Below are 17101 nucleotides of genomic sequence, written 5' to 3'. Positions count from 1 at the left end.
GCAACGACTTGCTGTGAAATTTTGTGTTAAACTTGGAAAATCTGCGACTGAAACTTTTGCTATGCTTAACACGGCTTACGGCGATGTTGCTATGAAGCGTACGACATGTTTCAAGTGGCATGAACATTTTAACGATGGTCGACAGTCCATTGAAGATGATGAGCGTCCTGGACGTCCTTCCACGTCAACTGACGACCAACACGTCGACAAAATCAACACTCTGGTGCGGGAAAATCGATGTCTGACTGTCAGGGAGCTTGCTGAAGAGTGTGGGATATCAGTTGAATCTTGTTACAAGATTTTGACCGAAAAATTGAAGATGCATCGCATTGCTGCGAAATTTGTGCCTCAGAACTCGTGAGTTTTTAGCCAAACACTCGATCACTGTTCTTCCCCCCCCCTACTCACCTGACCTTGCTCCTTGCGACTTTTTCTTGTTCCCCAAACTCAAAAGACCCTTGAAAGGAAGAAGATTTGAGACGATTCCCCGAGATTAAGGCAAATGCAACGAAGGAGCTGGAGGACATTACAAAAGAAGCGTACCAGGACTGTTTCAACAAGTGGAAACACCATTGGGATAAGTGTGTGCGTTGGGGAGGAGAGTACTTTGAAGGTGTCCCAGACCTGTAACTTCTAAATAAAGTACATTTTGTTTTATGACGTTAGTCCACGTATTTTTTGAACAGCCCTCGTATTTGTTCACAAGCCTGGTATGAAACTTTTAATGTGCTAAGGAAAGAAGAGAATACCTAATAAAAAGTGACACATGTGAAAAAGATTTAGTTAAGAAGTCCCAAGTTCTGGAAGAACTAAAAAATAATAAAGCTCAAAGTTTCTGATGTTTCTGCAATGATAATCAGAAAAAGATGTACAAAACTTTAATTACAGTAACTGTTACCATGCAAATATGTATGGTAACCATAAGGCAAAGCAGAACTTAAGTTATTATTCATATATATATGCAAAAATGGCTGGTTTGGGTTGAGAAAATTTCAATGTAGAGGAGTCAACAACGTTTTGACTTTCTTTGGTCATCGTCAGGTTCACAAAGAAAGAAAGAGGTAACTGACCAATAGCTGACTGCCTGTTTGAAGGGGGGTTGTATAATTGAGTATAGGAATGTAAAGGGCATGCTTAGATGTGTGATTATATTTATTTATAAGTATAAAGGTGTTCCTTTGTATTGGTTTATTTTGGGCTTGAGTTGTTGTATAAGTAAGGCTTCTTTAATTTTGCATTTGTTTATGTTTGTTTCTTTATTTAGTATTTGGGTGTTTTCTACAGTTATGTTGTAGTTATTTGATTTTCAGTGTTCGAAAATGTGTGAAGGTGACTTTTTGTGTTCTTTGAATCTGGTTTCCATTTTTCTACTTGTTTCTCCAATATAGAAGTCGTGGCAGTTATCACATTGTATTTTATAAATAATGTTGGTGTGATGTTTGTCAGTGTAGTTTTTACATTGTATAAACCTTAGTTGTGAGCCTGATTTTTGAATAAATTTAGTATTAACTGGAATGCCATATTTTATTGATTTTTTGCCAAATTAGCAACCCTCATAGAATTCACCACCATGAAGACAAACTTCATGTTCAACAACCACAACTGTATACAAACAAATGGCCTAAGCATGGGCAACCCAGTATCACCAGTTCTAGCCAATATTTTTATGACACAAGTTGAAACACAAGCAATTAACACAGCATTACATCCACCACTATACTGGTACGGATATGTAGACAACACGATTGAGGGATTCACATCTGCAGAACACTTAATTTTTTTCAATCACATTAACTCTATACATCCCAACATTAACTTCATATGTAAACAGGAAGAAAGCAATCAAATATCATTTCTTAACCTCAAAATTACAAGAACCGATACACAATTCAAAACAGAAATCCATCGAAAAATTACCCATACTGGAGTATACATTCCTTGGGATTCAGCACATGAAACAAAACAAAAACTCAACATACTAAGAAACCAAATAAACACAGCCATAAAACTATGCTCACCAGATAAAATTAACGAAGAATTAGACAAAATAAAACAATACTTCATCAACATCAATAAGTTTCCTCCACAAACCATAGAAAACATTATATGCACACACCTAGACAAAAAGCAAAATCAACTAACAAAAGTAAATATATCCCACGAATTGAAAAAATTCACGAAACCATATACTGCTGCATACCACATATTCCTGACATCAGCAGAAAAATAACCAACATTTGGCAAAAACTAATAACAAAATATGACATTCCAGTTAATACTAAATTTATTCAAAAACCAGGCACAAAACTAAGGTCTATACTATGTAAAAACTACACTGACAAATACCACACCAACATTATTTATAAAATACAATGTAATAACTGCCATGACTTTTATATTGGAGAAACAAATAGAAAAATGGAAACCAGATTTAAAGAACACAAAAAGTCACCTTCACACGTTTTCGAACACTGCAAATCAAATAACCACAACATAACCATAGAAAACACCCAAATACTAAATAAAGAAACAAACATACACAAATGCAAAATTAAAGAAGCCTTATTTATACAACAACTCAAGCCCAAAATAAACCAATACAAAGGAACACCTTTATACCTATATTAATAAATATAATCAAACATCTAAGCACACCCTCTATATTCCTATACTCAGTTACACAACCCCCTTCAATCAGGTGGTCAGCTATCAGTCAGTTACCTCTTTCTTTCTTTGTGAACCTGACGATGACTGAAGAAGGTCGAAATGTTGTTCGCTTCTCCACATAAAAATTTTCTCAACCCAAACGAGCCGTTTTTACATATATATTTCTCTACAAGTGGGTTTTCTCAACATCACTGATTATTATTCATATAACTTTTTTCTATAACACTTGTTTCTTGCTTTATAAAATATAAGCACTTTTGTATAAATTATTTAAAATATTCTTTAAAAACTAAGTGAAATGTAAATGTTGAACCTCAGGAAAAGCTGAAATGCATAATCATATCTTTTATAACATCAATCAAAATTACAAAATAAAAAGTTTCCTTATTACTAGTGTTATAATAACACATTCATGTCACTTACCTGAAATAATTTGATTCACTATCAAGAGAAATAACATTGAAGTTATCTGAAAACAGAAATATAAATTACACTCATCATTATACATACTTTCCTCATATCTATATTACTGTAAAAACATTACTCTTAGTTTTTTTACACTAAAAATATATTTTCAGTAGGTAATTACCTCTTAACACACAAAACTATTCAAACTTCTTTCTGCCCCCTAATCATTGCTAAAAATGTTTGATACTCAGCACACCAGTCCATATACCCACACAGATTTCAACATTTTTGAACACATATATAGCACGTGAACACCATCCACCAATAGTATTGTACCATGTACATTGGCATAGTTAGCTCCCTCTGATTCTCCTGCTGAATTCTCACTTCTGAGAATTGGTAAAATGAACACCAGCTGTAAGGACTAATGGGAAGTGTGAGAGGGAGTTAGGTACCTATTAGAAATATATTTTCAGTGTAATAATATCTTAATTTCCAATATAGTCTTACTTCTTCTCCCAAAAAACTGGAATCTCACAGTGAAAAGGTGGAGATACATGTATAGGCACCTAAGTGAAACCAAGAGGAAGATGACTGCCCAAAAATAATTGGTATGTTCAAAGACAAAACTGAAGCACACCTTAATTCATTTTCAGAAGCACAATCCATAACAAAAGAACAAATTTGAATCATCTTCCATCTCATAAACAAGACCAGAAAACAGCTGGCTCACATACCTGAAGAGCTGCTCTATGAAATGGAAACTTAAAGCAAACTCAATACCAACCAGAGAAGAAATGGCAAGGCAAGAAACAGTTTGTTGATATATAATGTTGGAGAAAATAACTAACCAAGGCTAGCTAGCTACCCAACCTTAACTGGACAGACAAGGTTTCACAACCCATCCTCAGCATTAGAAGGTTGAGGATCATCCAAATAAAAATGAGTTTGCAATAAACATTGTGGTTAGGGTATATGGACTGTGAAATATATATACATACACACATCAACCTCAATTGCAAGTAAACAGTGTGTCATACATGAAACAATTGGAATTACAAAGAGGAAGTTAGCATTCAGCCAAAACCAAACAAACTTCCAAAACAACTGCAGAAGCAAGAAGTACAACAAACTTGGCATTATGAAATCATGTCACTATCTCAACAACCACAAGAATCAGTATTAAGAGCAGTAACTGCAACTCACCCAACTGTAAATGCAAGAAAGACATATCCTGGACCCAGAATTACAAGAAGGATGTAGAACATTTTCTCAACAGTAGGAGAAATGTACATACATTCTGCCACCGGTATTACGAGGCAGACGAAGTCCCCCACACTCAACTGTATGATCAAGACAGAACATCTCCTGCAACCAGAATTAAAAACAAGGGGTACTTCTACTACACTCAATTGTAGACACATGGCAGTGTTACCCTGAGCCCAGTATTACAAGAAGGATTTCACACAGCCTGATCCTGTTCCAACCAACATTCAGTCGATATGGGAATAAGCATCCAGGAGAAAGAGAAGGAGGGAACCCAGCTTTGTCCTCTTCTCACTTAGTGTATAAAAAAGTGGTTGTATTATATAGTAAATTTCTACTTCACACTCAGTAGAAAGTTTTTTGGTCGACCACCCCAATGACAGAGAACTGGTAAGAGTTAAGGACTTAACGTACTCTAGTTGGAGAAAAAGGGAAAGAAAATCAGTGAGGAGTCTGGAGGAATGTCACTCTGGAGCAAATGCAATGGGTTTTCATGATTCTCTAGTTTGAAAAGCAGACCATCTTCAATTTATGCAATCAAAGGACAACAGGGAGTGGCAGAAATCCCCCCTTTGCTTTACTCCTGATAATACAGGAGTGACAGTCCACCACTGAGTTAAACTTATGGATACCAAAAACACATAAAACTCCTCATCTTTACAGTGAGCATTATAGCTCTACAGGTATCTAATGCAGGCTTGAGTGGAAGCCTGTCTGAAGAAACAATTGCTACAGAGTGGGATCCTTTAGTAGCAGTTAAAGAATGTTTGGTGAAAAGAAAACATAAATGAAATTATGTGCAAAGACATACTCATGTAAAGGCAAACAGACATGTGTAGAATTTACATGGGAGGGAGATGATATCCACCTGAGAAAGATACAGCCAGATAGTGCAGATAATGAGAAACAAATGATTATGAAGAAGTTCTCATTCTGACCTGAACAACTTCTTCTAAAAACGGTGAAGATGAGCAGCTAAAGACATATGATATGATGAATCTAATGACAAGAAATAATGAGGAGAATGTGACCTTACATGGATAAGGTTTGAATACACTAGCATAAAGAGTCAATGAATCCAACAAGTTAGTGTGCCAAGAAATACTGAGAAAGAGAAGGGTTCCAGAGAACAAAAAGGCAGGAATGGAACCACAAAAGGAAAGAGTGTGTGCAACATAAAACTTTACAGAAGTAAATTGACAAAGAAGTCCACTGGGATTGGAATGGAAGTACAGATGAGAGATGGAAGGTAAAGAAATGGATATGAAAACCAAATTATTTTCCTGAGCAACAAAGGTCTTAGGGAGAAAGTACAGACTTGATATTGGACAACATAAGAGGAACAGTAAAGGATTTTGATAACATTAATAGTACACATATTCAATTGAAAATGTCAACATAATGAGAGAAGAAGATAAATCCTGTAGGGGTGTAGTGTGTGACAAAACAAAGTAAGAAGGCACTGGAAAAAGTGAATCTAATTTTATTCTCCTTGATTGTATTTATCTTCAAAAACAATGTCAAGATAAAATGCAGCCTACCAGCCGAGTGTAGGAATCTAGCTCCCTGCAAAATAATGCCTGCACCTCCTCAACAGGTGAAGTTGAACACAGTGCCTTGGGTAGTCATACCAGTAATGCTGTCTACTATAATGGGAACTTCAGATATCAGTACATTGAATTACAAAGTCATTTTCAATTGCCATATAATTTGATACCAATAAAAAAATGCAAAAAAACTAATTTGACTCAACTGAATGCAAACACAGTAAAATAAAACTGTTGAAAAAGTTACTGAAATTTTAATAAAATAAAATAGTAAACAGCAGTTAAATGCAAAAGAGCATGTCTAAATGATGTTTGAAAATTGAGAAAGTGAGGATTGAGTGTGAGAATAAGAGGGAGCTAGCTGTAAAAATATTGGTGAAGCAATACCACCAGTAGAGGGTAGTCACATCTTATACACATCTTCAAAACTGGCATGAAATTTCTGGTGTGCTAAACATTCATATTTTTTAGCAATGTTTAGGGGCAGAAAGAAGATCAAGACATCTTTGTATGAGAAGAGGTAAGTCTGTATCAGAATTTAAATTCCATATAAGATTAACTGGACATATATATGTGCATCTAGAAGACCTTATAGGTCATGTATCTGGAGATGCAAGTCAAATGAAACAGGTAAGGTAACAATTTTAATAAATCAGACATTTTTATATGCATGTGTATACTTTTACAAATTCATAAATTTACCAGTCTGAATGCCACTGTAAATGTCAGTGAAACCAACAATGTAACAGAATCTTAAGATGCACGAGTGTTATTATTCATATATCTATGCATGTGAAAAATTAGAAAGTGTGTACCTACATGCTCAATGAAGCAATAAATTTTATTCCAGTATCAGTGGTAAATTAATCTTAAGGTTAATTGTTACATGTTTAGTCAAATTAGTCATATCAGGCTGTTTTCTAACTAGGTGCAGTTCAATTTATCACTATATGGTAGTGGTAAAATCTAGTTTTAAAAGCTAAAGGAATAATTTTAAATGTAATTCTCCAGAGCTTAAACTAATAAAGTCTAATTTGAAGTTAATTACTTGTATATGTTTTTAAACTTCCTTTAGGTTTACATAAACAAATACAAATGTATTATAGACTTATACTACAGTTAATTTTTTATCAAAACAGCATGTATTTCAAAGTAACTCAGTAACAGAACTTTTCTTTGTACTAAAGTAATTTTACATAAATAAGAAAAAGAAACAATGCTATAAATGAAATATGGTAGAAATATTTTTCACCTTTAACATTAACTTCAATGCACTATTATCACCACAGTTTTTTCTTATAAGTATAATGCTAATTCTGTTAATACCACCAATTCTTAGACTATTGTACAAACTTTCAACTATGTCTTATAATTTGGTTGTGTGTGTGAAGAATTATGTTGTACTTATCCAAAGAAATTAAGAGACAACTCAGGTTTGATAATGCAGCTCTAACCCCTAAATATGCCTGTCTAGGTGTCCAGTTCTGGTATTTAACACAAGTCTATGTGAACAAAACTTATACATTGAGCTATTTCATCACATGCTTTGATTTTCTTTAATTAAGAGGTGTGGTTAATACAAACAGAAATTTTCCATTCAATAAGAAAACAAAATTCAACAGACTGTCTTACCATGATTGCCACGTATGTCTAACCATTTTGTTTTCCCAAATACTCCACTTTCATGAAGTACTTGAGAGTATATTTTCCACTCTTCCTTGTATTCTTGTGATCCAATAGTACCTGGGTTTATGGCATGGGTAAGATCCCCTGTAAATAAAATAATTAATTAATATCCAGATTCCTAAAAGTACTATGACTTATAAATGAGGAGTTTCACATTAATCTTAAACACTTTTTATATTTCATTTCAAAATTAAAAAGAGGAAGTGTCAGAGATATATGGGTCAATTACATAATTGTCACCAAAACAACTGTTCTCATTCAGTGTTGTCCTCTATATAAAAAAAAAAAAACTTTATGCATGCTACAAGCCTTTTATCTCTCCTTCATTGAAATTGACTGATTCCAGTGCATTTCTCATGCATCAACCTTTCACCAATGCAACTCCTTCTATTCAATTCTACTGAACTATCATGTTGAGTTTTGGCATAAGATGGAAGCACTGGTTTTCAGTGGGGAGGAAAAGTGGGAAGTGTGAACAGAGATACATACCGATTAGATGTACATTTTCAACATAAGAAAATTATAACTTTTGATTCAGTATATTATCCCCTCTTGCATAAATAGCTAGAATCCCATAATAAATCGAGGGAGAGGCTGATGCAAGAGAAAGAAAAATCATCCTTTGAAAATGCCCAAATAACACTCCATAATATGAGAGTGAGTTTCTAAGATCAAATGTAGGGACCTGCATCACTTATGAACCAAGTATATTTCTCACCCATCACAGAAAGATGTTGCATATATGGGCAAAGAATGGGGCAGCACATTCAACTGGGAGAGAACTATGACTGAAAATTGATAATAACTATGCAATATTTAGAAATTCAAATCCAAAAATTATAAAAGTGGGTAAAATGGAAAAGATGTGCTCCTAGGTGTAGAGTGGCTAGGGTGTGATAGATTATACATGGTAAATCAACTACATCCAAAACTGATGCCACTGGGAGCCTACATCAATGTGGGGAAAGGATGAAGATTATACCACTGGTAGTCAACTACAATCCAAAACCTAGTCATCTGGCAAGGTAGGAAAGAGGATAGTACCATCTTCATCTCAAATTCATGAAACTTTGGGAACCTCTTGTTCCTTAATTGAGTAATTTTATTGAAATGTGTATTCTTTACTTTTGCATTGATTATGTAATTTTTTCTGACAGGTACCCATTTTTCAAGGACTCAACTAAAGTACTTTCATATTTGAAATAAAATATTATGAAAACACTTAAGAATTAGAGTTTGTTGAATCAGTTGTCTGGAAATGACTACAATTTAACTAGTGATGTTCACTTGCATTTTGTGCCTAAAAATTAATTTTTTAAATGAATTGCAGATTTATACAGTAAATATGAGTAGTTTTAGACTAAAAATATTTTTAAAATAAAATTTTTTCTTATTGTCCAGTTAAGTATAATTTTGTCAAAATATGTGTAATTAAGTTATCACAATGATGCAATTACTTGAAGCCTAATAAAATAGAACTGCTTGAAAAATACATTTGAAGAAAGAGAATGCACCTGCATACAATGGAAAACTAACAAATTAGTTTGTTTTTGGCAAAGCTAATAAGATTATGTGCTGCCATTCCTAATTCAGTAACTCAATCATTAAAATGTAAAAATAAACTAATGATATAAACTCATCAGTTCTTGTGAGAGCTTCTTTTATGAAAACATCATTCATGTTTAAAATAACATTACTCTTCATTTTTTTTAACTCTTGTAATTATTTTAGTATTTTTTTTTAGGTATTTATCATTATAATACTTATAAAAGCTTTTTGTTAGATAGACACGACTTTTTCTGTTCAAATTTGATATGATTTAGATGCTTTATGTGGCAGGAGTGTTAAATTTAGGTGTTTTTTTGTTGTTTTTTTATAAGTGACAGTTTATCACAAGTTTGTTTACACTACTTTTTACAAATCCTATGCTGTGTAGTTCAACAGTTATGAATTGATGATTGTTATATTTATTGCATTATGTTTGTAAAACTTTCCAAGTTTTTTTCATTATTTTATTTGGGTATTGTTGCATTATCATATCTACAGGTGTATGGAAAGTTCTAGACTTGAAGTATAAATTCATGTTGAAAATTTAGTTCAAAAGATAGGTCAAAAACATGTGATTTTTAAAGTGAAATGTTCCCAGATTATCTTGTAATAATGAAGTAGAGAAAAAGAATTCATCTTGTAAATTGAAATCTATAGCCTGGGTGATCTTTGATGAAAAAAAAATTATTTAAAGCTCTGGATACAACTGTGGTAATCAATAATTATAATGGGGATTTTAAAGTGAAATAATCACAGACTATATTATAATAACAGAGTAGAGAAAAATAACTTATCTTGCCAACTGTGTTCCAAAGTAATTGAACCAGCCTGTAATGACTTTAATAAATAAAAAAACAACAACAATTATTTAAAGCTCTGGATACAACTGTGGTAACCAACAGTGCAACAATCATTTGTATACATGTTCCACTTGTTTTAATATATTACAAGTCAACTGTATTGCTGTTTGTTTCTTGTTGAAATGTACTGTTAACAAGTCACAGACACGTACTGTAAAGAATCTGGCCCATACCTAAAATCTGACAGTATTCTAGTAGGTGAGTACCTTTTGTGCTTAATGTACAGCAATTTACCTGCATCTTCCACAATTATATTTCAACATAAAGTACTAGTGTATGCAATATGTATAGTATTAATTAGTGCTCTTTTGGTGTTAACAAGTTCAAATGATTGATCCATGTGCTAGTTTTTTAATGTTACCCAATTTGTTTAAAGAATGTTCAATGAGGCAGTACACTTTGTTTTTGTTTATTATTATTAGGGTCATGAGTTTCATTAAGTACAAGAATTAAAAAAGTCATACCCTTTTACAGTATGTTGAAAAATGTTCAATGAGGCAGTACACTTTGTTTTTGTTTATTATTATTAGGGTCATGAGTTTCATTAAGTACAAGAATTAAAAAAGTCATACCCTTTTACAGTATGTTGCAAAATGTTCAATGAGGCAGTACACTTTGTTTTGTTTATTATTATTAGGGTCATGAGTTTCATTAAGTACAAGAATTAAAAAAGTCATACCCTTTTACAGTATGTTGCAAAATGTTCAATGAGGCAGTACACTTTGTTTTTGTTTATTATTATTAGGGTCATGAGTTTCATTAAGTACAAGAATTAAAAAAGTCATACCCTTTTACAGTATGTTGCAAAATGTTCAATGAGGCAGTACACTGTTTTTGTTTATTATTATTAGGGTCATGAGTTTCATTAAGTACAAGAATTAAAAAAAGTCATACCCTTTTACAGTATGTTGCAAAATGTTCAATGAGGCAGTACACTGTTTTGTTTATTATTATTAGGGTCATGACTTTCATTAAGTACAAGAATTAAAAAAAAGTCATACCCTTTTACAGTATGTTGCAAAATGCTCAATGAGGCAGTACACTTTGTTTTTTGTTTATTATTATTAGGGTCATGAGTTTCATTAAGTACAAAATTAAAAAAAGTCATACCCTTTTACAGTATGTTGAAAAATGTTCAATGAGGCAGTTCACTTTGTTTTGTTTATTATTATTAGGGTCATGAGTTTCATTAAGTACAAGAATTAAAAAAGTCATACCCTTTACAGTATGTTGCAAAATGTTCAATGAGGCAGTACACTTTGTTTTTTGTTTATTATTATTAGGGTCATGAGTTTCATTAAGTACAATAATTAAAAAAATCATACCCTTTTACAGTATGTTGCAAAATGTTCAATGAGGCAGTACACTGTTTTTGTTTATTATTATTAGGGTCATGAGTTTCATTAAGTACAAGAATTAAAAAAAGTCATACCCTTTTTGCAGTATGTTGAAAAATGTTCAATGAGGCAGTACACTGTTTTGTTTATTATTATTAGGGTCATGACTTTCATTAAGTACAAGAATTAAAAAGTCATACCCCTTTACAGTATGTTGCAAAATGTTCAATGAGGCAGTACACTTTGTTTTGTTTATTATTATTAGGGTCATGAGTTTCATTAAGTACAAGAATTAAAAAAGTCATACCCTTTTACAGTATGTTGAAAAATGTTCAATGAGGCAGTACACTTTGTTTTTGTTTTTTATTATTAGGGTCATGAGTTTCATTAAGTACAAGAATTAAAAAAGTCATACCCTTTTACAGTATGTTGCAAAATGTTCAATGAGGCAGTACACTTTGTTTTGTTTATTATTATTAGGGTCATGAGTTTCATTAAGTACAAGAATTAAAAAATCATACCCTTTTACAGTATGTTGCAAAATGTTCAATGAGGCAGTACACTGTTTTTTTGTTTATTATTATTAGGGTCATGAGTTTCATTAAGTACAAGAATTAAAAAAGTCATACCCTTTTACAGTATGTTGAAAAATGTTCAATGAGGCAGTACACTGTTTTTGTTTATTATTATTAGGGTCATGACTTTCATTAAGTACAAGAATTAAAATAGTCATACCCTTTCACAGTATGTTGCAAAATGTTCAATGAGGCAGTACACTTTGTTTTTGTTTATTATTATTAGGGTCATGAGTTTCATTAAGTACAAGAATTAAAAAAGTCATACCCTTTTACAGTATGTTGCAAAATGTTCAATGAGGCAGTACACTTTGTTTTTGTTTATTATTATTAGGGTCATGAGTTTCATTAAGTACAAGAATTAAAAAAGTCATACCCTTTTACAGTATGTTGCAAAATGTTCAATGAGGCAGTACACTGTTTTTGTTTATTATTATTAGGGTCATGACTTTCATTAAGTACAAGAATTAAAAAAGTCATACCCTTTTACAGTATGTTGCAAAATGTTCAATGAGGCAGTACACTTTGTTTTTGTTTATTATTATTAGGGTCATGAGTTTCATTAAGTACAAGAATTAAAAAAAGTCATACCCTTTTACAGTATGTTGCAAAATGTTCAATGAGGCAGTACACTTTGTTTTGTTTATTATTATTAGGGTCATGAGTTTCATTAAGTACAAGAATTAAAAAAGTCATACCCTTTACAGTATGTTGCAAAATGTTCAATGAGGCAGTACACTTTGTTTTTGTTTATTATTATTAGGGTCATGAGTTTCATTAAGTACAAGAATTAAAAAAGTCATACCCTTTTACAGTATGTTGCAAAATGTTCAATGAGGCAGTACACTTTGTTTTTGTTTATTATTATTAGGGTCATGAGTTTCATTAAGTACAAGAATTAAAAAAGTCATACCCTTTTACAGTATGTTGCAAAATGTTCAATGAGGCAGTACACTTTGTTTTGTTTATTATTATTAGGGTCATGAGTTTCATTAAGTACAAGAATTAAAAGTCATACCCTTTTACAGTATGTTGCAAAATGTTCAATGAGGCAGTACACTGTTTTTGTTTATTATTGTTAGGGTCATGAGTTTCATTAAGTACAAGAATTAAAAAAAGTCATACCCTTTTACAGTATGTTGCAAAATGTTCAATGAGGCAGTACACTGTTTTTGTTTATTATTATTAGGGTCATGACTTTCATTAAGTACAAGAATTAAAAAAGTCATACCCTTTTACAGTATGTTGCAAAATGTTCAATGAGGCAGTACACTTTGTTTTTGTTTATTATTATTAGGGTCATGAGTTTCATTAAGTACAAGAATTAAAAAAGTCATACCCTTTTACAGTATGTTGAAAAATGTTCAATGAGGCAGTACACTTTGTTTTTGTTTATTATTATTAGGGTCATGAGTTTCATTAAGTACAAGAATTAAAAAAGTCATACCCTTTTACAGTATGTTGCAAAATGTTCAATGAGGCAGTACACTTTGTTTTTGTTTATTATTATTAGGGTCATGAGTTTCATTAAGTACAAGAAAAAAAAAGTCATACCCTTTACAGTATGTTGAAAAATGTTCAATGAGGCAGTACACTTTGTTTTGTTTATTATTATTAGGGTCATGAGTTTCATTAAGTACAAGAATTAAAAAAGTCATACCCTTTTACAGTATGTTGCAAAATGTTCAATGAGGCAGTACACTTTGTTTTTGTTTATTATTATTAGGGTCATGAGTTTCATTAAGTACAAGAATTAAAAAAAGTCATACCCTTTTACAGTATGTTGCAAAATGTTCAATGAGGCAGTACACTTTGTTTTTTGTTTATTATTATTAGGGTCATGAGTTTCATTAAGTACAAGAATTAAGAAAGTCATACCCTTTTACAGTATGTTGCAAAATGTTCAATGAGGCAGTACACTTTGTTTTGTTTATTATTATTAGGGTCATGAGTTTCATTAAGTACAAGAATTAAAAAAGTCATACCCTTTTACAGTATGTTGCAAAATGTTCAATGAGGCAGTACACTTTGTTTTTGTTTATTATTATTAGGGTCATGAGTTTCATTAAGTACAAGAATTAAAAAAGTCATACCCTTTTACAGTATGTTGCAAAATGTTCAATGAGGCAGTACACTGTTTTTGTTTATTATTATTAGGGTCATGACTTTCATTAAGTACAAGAATTAAAAAAGTCATACCCTTTTACAGTATGTTGCAAAATGTTCAATGAGGCAGTACACTTTGTTTTGTTTATTATTATTAGGGTCATGAGTTTCATTAAGTACAAGAATTAAAAGTCATACCCTTTACAGTATGTTGCAAAATGTTCAATGAGGCAGTACACTTTGTTTTGTTTATTATTATTAGGGTCATGAGTTTCATTAAGTACAAGAATTAAAAAAGTCATACTCTTTTACAGTATGTTGCAAAATGTTCAATGAGGCAGTACACTTTGTTTTTGTTTATTATTATTAGGGTCATGAGTTTCATTAAGTACAAGAATTAAAAAAGTCATACCCTTTTACAGTATGTTGCAAAATGTTCAATGAGGCAGTACACTGTTTTTGTTTATTATTATTAGGGTCATGAGTTTCATTAAGTACAAGAATTAAAAAAGTCATACCCTTTTACAGTATGTTGCAAAATGTTCAATGAGGCAGTACACTGTTTTTGTTTATTATTATTAGGGTCATGAGTTTCATTAAGTACAAGAATTAAAAAAAGTCATACCCTTTTACAGTATGTTGCAAAATGTTCAATGAGGCAGTACACTTTGTTTTTGTTTATTATTATTAGGGTCATGAGTTTCATTAAGTACAAGAATTAAAAAAGTCATACCCTTTTACAGTATGTTGCAAAATGTTTGGGAGCATTTTTAAAATGAGTGGGAAAAAACAAGGTGACCATGGAGTGACAAGGACAGATCAGTTTTAACCCTATACAGGTAAGGATTTGCATGGTCAAATATATCCTTTCTTTTGATGTCACACTTAGCCATCTCGTCCCATTGTCTGTAAAAGCTATCTAGTACTGAAAACATAGCTATGGATCTTTTTGTATTGTCACCTAATAACTTTACAATGTAATATTATAATCAACTTTTGAAAAGCATATAAAATACCTTTAGGCTTTACAGACTTCAGAAAGCAACCTTAAATTTTAAAATTACTAAAACTGATTTTGTAAACCAGAAATATCTTACTTAGGCTTTAATATAACATTGAAAGAATACAGATAAATCCTGTCAAATTTCTTTCAAAAAAGCTGTTGAGACATTTCCACTCAAATGAATTGTAAATAATTTAGTAATTTCTTTGGAATGTACAGCTGGTAAAACAAATTCATACTATGATTTTCCACAAATGCTAGGTTTTGTTTTTTATCAGCCATGAAGAAAAGCAGATATAGCTGGAACTTCAGTATGTGAAAATATCTTCCTGAAATTAAAGCAGGGTTTATAACCAGATCTAATGCTAGAGTTTCTGCAGAAAGTTGAACATTATTTCCATATAAATGCTTCAATAGTTAGACTAGATGAAATCCTATGCAAGGAGATGTAATTGCTTCTGCAAACTGAAAATTTAATTCAGCCAAGAGGAATTATACAATATAATAAGAATGTTTAGTTGTTATCTGGGCTGTAGAAAAATGTAAGATGTACCTTGATAAAAAACATCCATAGTAGCCAAAGATCATGCTGTAAACTAATTTAGAACAATGTGGAATCCTAATGCATTGGTCTGAAATTACAGGAATTGATTTCCAATGGTTCACAAAATAACAGTTAATTCAAACCTGTTATTCCTAAGGCTTTAAGATTAGTTGAATTATATGAATATCCAACAGCTGGTTATTTATGAACTACAACAATATAGTAGTAGGGACTATAAACTAGGAATGCTAAAACACCCAAGTGAAAATTATGTTCTATCACAAGCAGCTAGGCTATAAAATTTGATTTAAAATGTTATAGGTCTAATGAAAAGATCTATGTCATCTTGTCATGGTGAGTCTGAGGTGTTGATTTAATGAGACCTTATTCCAAATCAACTGCTGAAAGTAGTTGCTTACTAGTTGTGGCAGACTATTTTAGTAAATAAAGCGAGCTGTATCCATTAAAAAATTAAATACAAATGTTCTAAAAAAGTTAGTGAATGAGTATTTCTACATAAAATATGGCATTTCCAATGTTGTATTCTCTGGCAATGGACCACAATCTATTTCTCATCTAATAGCAGAAGCATGTAAAGCAATTGGAATTAATTATATATTCATTATCACTTGTCCTCAATTAAACATAATCACAAAACAAGGGATATTCATTTACCTAACTTTTACTTAGCTATCAAAACTCCCATTTTTCAAAACGGTTTTTAAACGAGGCAACCTACATTGGGCATAAAGTCGATCTGCCTTTGAATTGCTCAATCAGAAATACCCAAAACAGTTACAAAATGCACTATGAAACAAACATTATGCAAAAAGCTAGTTGCAATACAGAAAGAGCCCAGAGATGACAAAGACAAGCTTACAATTGTAGAAGTTGGTTAGGTACTAATTAAGTAAGAAGCATATTTTATTAAATTCTCATCTTTTATCCTTTGCAGTAAAATAGTTATTGCTAAATCTGCTTAATGACAAACAGAATTTTACAAACTGGTAAGATGTATAATACCCTCAGTGCATGAACTAAAATATCCTAAAAGTAGTATTACACATGATTACATACCTAATTTAAAGAAATATGTTTTTCCTCAAAAGCTACACTTCACTAGCTACCACACTCATTGGAAGACTTCACATACTGTTACAATTGCTACTAATATTCCACCAAAGGTAAATCAAGTCGTGCTAAGACCAAATTATTGTAATTATGTCAAATATCTTATGAAAAAGAGAGGAGTATAATCTTTTGACTGAAAAAGAGCCAGAATTTTTTTTTCTATTGAGTATAATGATGTTTTATTGTAATATTTCTCTTATTATTAATTGTTATTGTTTTGGTAAGATGAATCACAGCTAGAATCAGCTGTTAATTATTTTAACAACATAACTAGCAATACCTAATATCATTTTAAGCAATTTAAAATAGCATGTAGGAAAACTGGGACTGATGTACAAAAGGATTAAATTTATCATTTCTTTAGGCAAAGGAAGAAAAATATGAAGTGGTATTTATTCCTTGTTTTTTTTTTTTTGTTTATTA

At 31.7% G+C, this 17101-nt stretch overlaps 1 protein-coding gene across 2 annotated transcripts in view; it reads right to left on the bottom strand.

Annotated features, from left to right (window-relative positions):
- LOC143252000 (transmembrane protein 62-like) overlaps positions 1-17101 on the bottom strand; it is a 57164-nt gene that overhangs the window by 31876 nt on the left and 8187 nt on the right. For both annotated transcript variants that reach the window (XM_076503489.1, XM_076503490.1), the window contains exons 3-4: positions 7521-7658; positions 3091-3136 (exon numbers count right to left, since the gene is read on the bottom strand). In XM_076503489.1, coding sequence (XP_076359604.1) covers positions 3091-3136; positions 7521-7658 — 184 coding nt within the window. The remainder of the gene's footprint in view (positions 1-3090; positions 3137-7520; positions 7659-17101) is intronic.

This window comes from Tachypleus tridentatus, chromosome 6 (genome assembly GCF_004210375.1).
Source record: "Tachypleus tridentatus isolate NWPU-2018 chromosome 6, ASM421037v1, whole genome shotgun sequence".
NCBI lineage: Eukaryota > Metazoa > Arthropoda > Merostomata > Xiphosura > Limulidae > Tachypleus > Tachypleus tridentatus.
Note: the sequence above shows the minus strand (reverse complement) of the source record. Positions and strands in the feature narration are given on the sequence as shown.